The 10,292-nt window shown below is 33.8% G+C and overlaps 2 protein-coding genes across 2 annotated transcripts; one reads left to right on the top strand and one right to left on the bottom strand.

Moving 5' to 3' along the window:
• Positions 1–877: 877 nt before the first annotated feature.
• LOC144855653 (mitochondrial import inner membrane translocase subunit Tim17-B-like) lies at positions 878–2,836 on the bottom strand. Its single transcript, XM_078713568.1, has 7 exons — positions 2,805–2,836; positions 2,354–2,453; positions 2,195–2,258; positions 1,964–2,092; positions 1,844–1,879; positions 1,662–1,736; positions 878–1,538 (listed from the first exon to the last, which is right to left on the bottom strand). The coding sequence occupies exons 1-7, from the start codon at positions 2,828–2,830 to the stop codon at positions 1,474–1,476; spliced, it is 495 nt and encodes a 164-aa protein (XP_078569694.1). The 5' UTR covers positions 2,831–2,836; the 3' UTR covers positions 878–1,473.
• Positions 2,837–3,291: 455 nt separating this feature from the next.
• On the top strand, positions 3,292–10,252 carry LOC144855644 (E3 ubiquitin-protein ligase RAD18-like). The gene is made up of 12 exons (XM_078713555.1): positions 3,292–3,414; positions 3,664–3,745; positions 4,026–4,158; positions 4,395–4,834; positions 5,248–5,344; positions 5,659–5,764; positions 5,865–5,937; positions 6,328–6,401; positions 6,750–6,810; positions 7,051–7,407; positions 7,518–7,617; positions 9,760–10,252. The coding sequence occupies exons 1-12, from the start codon at positions 3,355–3,357 to the stop codon at positions 9,875–9,877; spliced, it is 1,701 nt and encodes a 566-aa protein (XP_078569681.1). The 5' UTR covers positions 3,292–3,354; the 3' UTR covers positions 9,878–10,252.
• Positions 10,253–10,292: the final 40 nt, after the last annotated feature.

Below are 10,292 nucleotides of genomic sequence, written 5' to 3'. Positions count from 1 at the left end.
AAATTCTTGTTGACTTTGAAATGATGTGCTTTCTAAAAATAATTGTTCAGAATGTGCAATTAATCAAACAAAAGGTGGCTTAACTGCTTTATTTTAATAAGTTCAAGCCTTAGTATCCTCAGTGTATCTGTGGGTTGTCGAAAAAATTATTTACCAAAAGAATGATATAGTTATGCATTACAAACATTAAGATGTATTTCCATAAATCTAAAGCAAATTGCAAAACATTAATGTTTTTTTAATGCTTTAAATGTCATTTATTACCCTTGGGGTATTAACTCCTGAATGTTAGGCCTCTACAGATTCTGATATCATAATTAACAGTTACTGAATTCGCCTGACTGAACAGTCTTTAAAGCTTGCTACAGTTTCCGTCAATAAGTTTTTTGAAGCATTGTATGGAAGGAAATTGTTGCCAAAAAATGTTTGCAATAGTTAATATTCAATGTTAATATGTATAATAATAATAGATAGATAGATAGATTTATATAGCGCAAATAAACGATGTCTCTATGCGCTCGACAATAAAGAGAAAAAACATTTTTATTTGCAAAAAGCAACTATAACAAAATAAAGTTTGTTAAAGCCCTCAAGTAATGTTAGCCTTCAATGCTAGTTGCTGCAAGTGTAATCAGTTCCTCAACTCTCTTCCCTAAGGTCTCTTAGTTGCCAAGTTGCCGTGGCGTCGACCCTGGGACTCAAAGATCATTTCACGCCAAGGCAACACATTCGCTAATTTCATTTCATTTGGGAGGTACGAAGCAACTCAGTTTTGATTTTGTCTATTTATGACACGCCATGTATGCCAAAATGTTTTCTCGTCGTATAAAACCTAGACTACAACTCCAGAAGCAAATTAAAGGCTCACAAAGAATAATCAGATTTCCATAAAAGAGTTTAATGTAACATAATAATAATAACAAAATACAATATATAGACAATCTTTAAATCTTCCAATCAAGTGTTTATCTCTTTAACTAGAGTTACAGCAACCACTGTTGCTATGGTACATGACTGCAATACCTTCTTGTACAGCAAACATTACGTCTACACTATCAAAATATCAATCACAAAATATGGTAGACATCATCATGTTCATATATAGGCACATCACATTTTGTTGTCACATAAAGTTTGATAGTGTAGACAGAGCTTTACAGTTAATTACTTACTTACTGCACTAGTCATACTAGTACTATTGACCAAAATGACTAATATCAAATATATTTATAGCATCACAGCAGTTTAACGTGGGAGGGCGACACTGTAGTACTTGTCATCAAAAGCTTCTCATCTCGTCTGAAACACTTGCACCAAAGTCGTGCATCCCTTTTAATAAAACCCAGATCCCTTTTAATTTTACCATTGGACTTAAATGACTTTTAGCATGTACTTTAGTTACAGAATTCCAAATAAGATTACAAGTTTATTTTTTAATTCAGAATGAAGTCTGTTCTGTCATAAGGTTATTTATCATTGAAACTGCGATAATGGCGCTTCCTGATTTTCGAGTGATGGGTCCTGCATCTGTGGATTAGCTGTCGACAAAATAAAATAAAGTTATATAACTTAAAGGAGGGCAGCAAACCAGTTACTGTAGAACAAATTTCAAAATTGATAAGGTTTTTGTTCTAGTAATATTGATTAATAAATGAACTCACTTGGTCTGAACTGCTCAGCTGAGAAGCGTGTCATTAAAATTCCGATTCCCTCAATCATTGCCAACAGCACACCACCTATAATAATTGTATATAGATTAAGAGGTTTGCCATAATAATAAGAAATAAATGTAACGCTCCCGCTCCCCCTCCCCCTCCCACTGTTGATATACTGTTGCACATACCAATAACTGCTGATCCTGTCATTGCTACTGCCCCACCTGAAAAAACAAAAATGTACAAATTTAATATTTTAAAATCTCGTAGCAGGAACTAGTCAGCCATAAAGAACTTCTTGAACGTACTTCTTGCAGCTAACACTGCTCCGGTTAGAGCGCCACTTGTGATCGAGTTCCACGGGTCTTCTTTTTGACGCAGATGAACTAATGTACAATCAAACGTTGAGAATAAACCACCCCATATTGCAAAATTACCTGGAACAAAATGCAATTTTTATTTAAATATCTATCTTGACATTCATTGATTTTTCAAATTGTAAAATATTTATAAACTTTGTGTAAATAAATTGATCTTACCACCGACTATTGGTGCTTTGTGTTTGACGGCCATCAAGCTTCCTGCTAACCTGTACCTGAAACCCTATATAATAAACAATATTTATAACAAACATTTAAACATTTTTATGTTTTATGTTGATACAATTTCAGCACATGAATATCTTGCTGTTTACTTACGGCTGGTGCATTCCGTGCTCCTAGAAACGAATGTACTACTCCACCACCAATAACGCCCATAGAAAAAGCGCCACCGCAGTCATCGACTATCCGCCAAGGACTAAGAAATCAAGATGAGTTAGAAAACATTTTTGGAATACTATTCCAATTAGCATACGTACGAAACTCTAAAAAATACATGAATTGGTAGCTAGGCCTAGGCTAGCCCCACATATACCCCACATCAGTACCACTCAACTCACACAGCAGCAGTCCCAGCAGAGATGATCAAATGATGTAATAATAATATAGCAGCGGCCTAGCTAGAGATATATATCCTTTTTGGACATTCGGCACGAAATAATATCGTTTTATGGAATTCAAAGTATATGAAATAATTTACTAAAATCATAATTTAATCATTTTGTAAATAAAATACATGAAATAGTAGTTTTTTACGTGTTTTTCTTACCACGGTTCACGTGCGTATTCTTCCATTTTGAGAGAATGTCGCCCTCAAGTTTTCAAGGAAGATGACGTCAGAGACGTCCGGTGACCGTTTATATAACTTACAGTTTTTCTATCGACACGATAACCAACATGCGCACGAAATTATCGCCGTGCTGATAGAAAATATAAATTAGAAACACGTATGGCCGGCCGTCGTGTTAATAGATAACCCTAGTGAAAAACAAAATGTTGGCATTGAGTAAATTAAGAAATATTACGAACTTTTGTAGATTATCAATTAAAAAACGTATATAAATCCTTATTAGCTTATTAATATTATCATGTCTTGTAATATTATGTTAAAAGTTGATAATGGAGATACAACTAGCTAGGCCCGAGCCTATAATATCCCATAATTTATGGAATATGGCTAGCCTAGGCCAAACAAAAACCGAGCGCGAGATAAAGGGTGGGTCGGTGCGTTTCGTATGTTACTCACTACAGTCATTCTTCACCGCCGCCAAGTTCGATATGTTCGCGGTACCACGGTGGTGATAAAATACATTATTTTGATGGAAGTTTTGACAGTTACAGACCCGACGGACTGGCCAAGCACTATGCCGGAACTTAGGGTAAGAACTTAAGCTAGGTGAAAGTAGAAAAAGCATAGAGAAGTAACAGTTTTTATGATGCACAGACTCGACTGTGTGTGTCACTGACAGTCTCGGTAATCTGAATGCCTTCCTCCACCCACCATCATCCTCCTCCTCCATCATGTCATGATGAGGGATGATGCAGGCGCTAGGCTAGCTAGGCCTAGATATTTTAGGTTGATATATTAATAATATTAATATTCATCCAATAAATTCGTTTTCCCACAGACAATTGACACTCTTCTTCGATGCCCCATCTGTTATGAATTTCTCAAAACGTCTATGATGGTTCCAGAATGCTCTCACAATTGTAAGAAGAAAACTTTGTTGTAGATAATTATTAGGCCTATAATGATATTATAAATTTGTAAATATTTTTATCCAATACAAAAATAGGGTTATTATTTGTACAGACTAGAGTGTAGCGTTGGGGAGCCTCACTCACCCAGTCAAAAGAATAGTAGGCATACAGCAGTACTTCCTTTACTATAGTAGAGTAGACCTTTATTTTGAATTTTTATATCATATTTTTATCAATTCCAGCAGGCACATAAATTGTTAATGATAATATATTTGGATTTCTCTTACAGTCTGTTCCCTGTGCATAAGAACATATATGGCGTATAAAAACCAGTGCCCAACCTGCAGTGTATCGTTCCTGGAGACAAATCTGAAAAACAATCGACTTTTAGATGATATTGTAAAAAACTTCCTTGCTGTTAGGTTTGTGGTTTGTTACAACATTCTATACACTAAGTAAATTTGATATGCCCATATATGGACATGATGATGTCATATCACTACCATATTTGGTCACATCACTACCATATTTGGGCATATCACACTTTTTTTGTGAAACTTAATACAGTACATACTTATAAATTTGTTTAGACTTCTCCTGTGTTTAAATATTGAACTTTACATTTTGTTTTTCTGTTGTATATGTGTTATTCATCTAGGCCTCAGATATTAAAGCTGTGTACAGCCAAAGGAAGTCAAGTTCCTGCCAGCACCTCTGCCTCAGAGCAAACTAAACAGACATCTAGTGATGGGCCTAGCAGGTCAGCCTCAGGAACGACCTTTGATAAAATAGATTCAAGTAAAGAATACTTCAAAAGCAGTCTCCCAAAAAAATCACCTTCAGCATCAAAAAGTTCCTCAGATGTTGATGACCCAGATTTTGAACCATTTACAAAAAGCCCTCGTGTACGTACTCCAAAGCGAACCCTCAACAGAAAACGTTGCAAAACATTGGCATCGTCTACGGAGGAAGATGATGAAGAAGATGAAAAGGCAAAACCTGGTTCGTCTAAAGAGAAGACCAACCAGAACGACCCTTGTTCACTTACGATTCCATCACCAATTACGCCCTCTACAGTGGCCAATAACAATACCAGAGGTAGGCTAAAAACATTTTACAAGTATTTGTGAAATTAAAAAGATTGAGAGACATGGGAAAAAGTAGAAAGTAGTCACGATAAAATGATTTATTTTTAGGTGTAATTTTGATATAGAGTGGAGTTGTGGCTTGGTGGTTATGATCCTTGTCTACCAATCTGAGAGTTCTGGTTTCAAATCCTGTCAGGAATTTTTCTAATGACAATTTACAACTTCACTCCCAAAGACTTGTAATAAGACTTTGTTTATGTACAGCATCTTGTGTATATGTTTGTCTTGTGTATATGTTTGTCTTGTGAACAGGATTGCCACTTTTAAGAAGGATAGTGAATTAATTCGCTTATGGTTATCCTTGGCAATTTGCCTAAATATTTATAAAAAAAATAAAACATTTTTTTGTTGTTTTTCTGTCAGCGTCTTGCCCAGTATGTGGCGTTAGTGTACTGGAGCGTTTCATTAACAATCACCTAGATAAATGTCTAGCTGGTGAAGGCAAAAAGGAATCCTTAAGGTAAAATATAAGGCTATTTAAAGGCTATTGCATCACAGAAAAGTGGGTTCAAGCGAGCTGTACTAGGATACAGTACACATACCTAGACAATGTTTAATGAAGGCTATACACATGACGTTTCTTTCTCACTTTTATTTTATTTATGTTTTATTGTTATGTTTTTATTTAAAAGGGTCTTGCGAAAACAGAATTATAAACTTCTTTATGCAGGATCCATCAATTATACACTGTAATTGTAAAGTTATAAACTATAACTAAATAAATGTGAATGAATGAATGATAAACACATTAATTATACTTTGTGTTTTGTTTAGATCTAAAAAGCGTCCACTTCTAAAATTTGTCTATAATCTGATGTCGGACAAAGAACTACGGAAAAAACTGAAAGAATACAGCGTCGCAAACCAAGGAACACGCCCAGTAAGATGAACTTTGCACTTTTTTTTTACAAATTGTTGATTTCGTGTCTTTTGTAGTATTTGTAAAGTATCTTGATTAAATTTCTGTTTTTATTTTATAGGTTTTAATAAAGCGCTTGAAAGATTTTGCCCTTCTGTACAATTCGTATTGCGACACAGACAATCCTAAACCAGGTATCGTATCATTTTAAATATTAAATGTATTTAATTTAACAATGGATCTATTGTAACCTTTGACCTTGTATAGTGGCCCCTCACGAAAATAGAGACTTGACAGCCAGTAGCTACAAATGCAACTTTATTTGAGCGTTCCACCATCAACGCCCTCTATAGTCAAGTGAAAATCACTTATAGAGTTACACTATTACCAAAAGATAGGATATATTTTACATTATTATATTTAACTGTAAAAATTGGCGTTCCTTCTGTGATGGCATGATTATTATGTTCCACTGTCGTATGGTTTCTGTGGAAACTTTTTTTGTATTTATTATGTAAAGAAAGATGATTAAAGTATTTTTTATTATTTATTATTATATGGTAACAATCCTTTGTTTTTTTTAGTGGAGGCGATTTCAAAAGAATTTGCAGTTGCTCAAAAACAGAAGTTGAAGCACTCTAACGAGACAGTGAAAGATGTAAGTTATTAATTTACATTATTTTACGTCGAAATTATTTCTATTTTAAATTTTATGTATTGAAATTTTTATTCAATGCATAATAAATGGTGTTGATTGCTAAAGGCCACTTTACACAGACGAGCGGTAATGGTAATACAAAATAGAATCTATGTTATTCCTTATGACCATTTACACAAAGCATGGAGCGGACAGGCGGTTTCTGCTCAGGATAGATACAGATTCTACATGAGACAGGCCACGCAGTTTTCTGCTTACCGTTACCGCTCGTCTGTGTAAATTGGCCTTTATTCAGATATATAACAAGTGCACTAAAATAATGATTTATTTTTATCTTTAATTCTAAAGAGATTAGTTGTTGAAAAAGGAAACACTGATGAACAGTTCGATAAATCAAGGAAGAAGTATTGTAAGTTTTATTTTTTTAATTTGATTGTATGAACTTTCAGCTGTCTACACTCTCAAACATATGTGACAAAAATAATGTGATGTGCCCAAATATGGTAGGGATATGGCTAAATATGGTAGTGATATGACATATATGGGCACATCACATTTTTTGTCACATAAAGTTTGATAGTGTAGACAGAGCTTTATAAATGAATCTTGTGTGACGTATTTGTAATATTTTTGTGTTTCTTTTAAAAAGTGGAATCGCATAAAAGCCAATTCAGTAAAATGATAGAGGAGACAAAAAGACGGCAACAAGAAATGAAAGCAAAGGCAAACAAATCAAAAGCGCCCTCAACAGACACAACTTCATCTTCGTCAATTGGTTCTCTAGAAGAAGCTGAAAATAAAGAGATTAAAGACAAGTTAGCAAGTAAACAAGCTGGAACCTTAAGCACAGATCCTTCAAAGGCTCAAACACCGGACTTAACAAAATCCTCTCAGGTCATGTCAGAGGTCATGTCAGAGCAACAATCTGAGAATCAACTTGTTGTAGAGGACAGTAGAGTATCATCTACAAAGTCAAGTTATTTTATGGCAAGTGAATCGTCAGAAGGTGATTAAGAATCTTTTTTTTTTAAATTCCTTTTACTCACACCCTTGGTGTATACTGAGTTTTGTAGGCGATTTAAAAAACTAATATTAAATGTTTTCTTGTTTCCCTAGCAACGCAAGAAACCAATCCGGTTAATGCATTTGTTTTAACACCGCAAAGTGAAATATCTGCAGATGAGGAGGACAAAGGTCAAAGTAACATCGTAGTAAGGTAAGCAGAACTTTTCTTTTTTCAGCTCGATTTTAATTATTGTTATTTATACACCAAATTTAACAGCAAACTCACTAATGAGGTTGGAAACCCATGCTTTCTAAACCAAGTCATGAGGCTTAGGTAGTGGCATTGTATTGGCTATGACAGAACCCTGGCATTGTTAGGCAAGCATTTCAATCGTCAATCGACACAATTTATGCCAAGTAAAGATCCAGACAAGTACAGTAGGCCCTATTAATTAAGTTATTTTATAATTTTGTTTTTTGATGTTATCTTGTTAGTTATCCGCTTGGTATACCAAGCGGATAACTCCTTGTAATTGTATGAGATCAATATTTTTTTTCTGTATTATTCTTCTTTCCTTCCTTCCTTTTTGTGAGTCGTGTTCCTCTAAAATGTGTAAACATAACATTTCATAACTTTGACAACATATGGGCATTTACGTGAAGTTGTGCACCTCCTATTTTTGAATGACGTCATAGTTGCGCAACGTGACTTATGCGCAATTTTATGAATTTCAATGATTGATCATAGATTAAAAACCAAAAGTCATTTAGTATTGACACTTTGACAAAATTTAAGTCATATCAGGGGCAAACTTTCTACGGATTAAAAATGGCATGTTTGACAAGAAGTTACGCGCGCACGCGCATTTAAAATTTCAAAATGCGCAAAATTAATTTCTAATCAACTTTTTACGCGTTTCTTGTCATTTTGAGCATGTCAAAAATTCCCACGGGCGCGCAATTTTTTATGCGCGCGGTGCGCACATAGCGTTAAAAACATATTTTTTTCTCTTGAATTATATTTTTCAAGCCTTTCCCAGTGATTTTGAAAACAATTTAGACCTTTTCCAGTTTAAATAACGCCATACGAACACGTTGAATTAGACAATTCGTGCGCGTTTTTTATGAAAAAGCTTAAAAAATCGTCAAAATTATGTCTTTTTTTAAACAGTCATAGTTTCTAAAGTAAACCGTTAACCGTTTATTTTTATTACAAAATCTAGAAGTTGATGAGTTGTAGATATCGGATCATGCATCAATAAGGCTAAAAAAACATTGTGACGTCATCGTATGGCCACACGAATGTAAAATATAGGATTTTTGTCTCTTTCGTTATTGCTCATCACATTCAATGGAGCGCATCGCGCTTATCTGTATTCCTTTTTCTCCTACATTTATATATTGTGTAGGTCAATCAACTTTCTTTAGCATGAGATAAAAATATTTTAATTTTTATGACGTCATCATGCCTAAAAATTTTAATTACGTGGGTCATTAATTTCATCTTTACAGTAAATTTTAATCTGTAATAGCTCGTAAGAATAAAATGTGATAATCACGATTAAAACGTTTTCTGGAAGCTATTGGATTGTAGATACGAATTCATGTAAACATTTTGCCAATCGGATGTTGTGATGTCATCATATGGCCAGTTGAATAAAAAAAGTCGTATTTTCATATTTTGCGTAATAGTTCATCACATTTAAAAGGGTGCGCATCTATATTTTACGTATTCAAATTTCTTCTACACGTTAATATGTTGTTCCTGAGATAATTTCCTTCTGAAATTGCTATCTAAGTGTTTCATTTTGATACCGTCGCCATGTTAAAAATTGGAATAAATGGCGGGTCCCGTAATTTCACCTATTCTACACTGTATGTAATTATACAGCTTATACTGTTTGCATGTATATACTATATGACACAAAATTCAGCACTAACAGCATGTCATATTCTTCAGTTCTTGTCATAATGCCATAATCTTTATCTGTGTGCAATATTCCAACGTATGACGTGCACGTGGCGTTTGTCGTGGTGCGGATAACTAACTCGTCAAAGTGACGAGTTTCATGTCTAGTTTTATATGTATTTTCTTGTTTTTCCATTTTTACTGCATCCAACTTAATCATGTATTGTACTAGGCCAAACCACTCACTTTTTCAGTTAATACGGATTGGACCCCATTGGAAATAAGTTTACTTTTTATTTATCGACTTAATGGGTTATCCTGGTATTCTTTTTTAATATGTACATTGTATATTTTAACTATTTTATGAATATCGAATAAAATCAATCAATAAATATTGTAAATATGTAGCATTATAATTTTTTGTTTTTACTTTTTCTTCTTCAGTCCTGTGTTTCCAGCAAAAATATCTCGTCGAGTTGGAACAAAACGAAAAGATGATCATTGTAGCGAGGATGGAGTTGAAAGCCGGCGAAGCAAGCGTAATAAACCTGATTCTCAATAAATTTATGGAAAAAAATTCAAATATTAAACAATTTATTTTTATTACTGTCTTTTCTCAAAAGAGTATAGAAATGAATCAATGTTATCAACAAATTTAAAAAGCTGGAGCAAAAAATTACAGAAACTTAAGGCCATGAAATTGAATGTATACTCAAATTTGAATTAATAAATTTGCTGCGAATGTATCATGTTTTAAAGAAAAAAAAATATACTGTATTAGCATATTGATCCATTTAAAATCATGACAGATCTGTTTAATGGAAGTGAGCCCTCTATGATTGTACAGCATTTTTGTAACCATTTTTTTTGTATTGTACAGTATTACAACAGCATGTAACTTACTAAGAGCATTAAAATCTATTACCAAAAGGTCATATTAATGAATAAGCAACAGTGTGTTTATTGAATTGAATATT

This window comes from Antedon bifida, chromosome 11, assembly GCF_963402885.1.
Source record: "Antedon bifida chromosome 11, ecAntBifi1.1, whole genome shotgun sequence".
Lineage (NCBI taxonomy): Eukaryota > Metazoa > Echinodermata > Crinoidea > Comatulida > Antedonidae > Antedon > Antedon bifida.
This window is presented reverse-complemented; position numbering and strand designations above follow the sequence as displayed.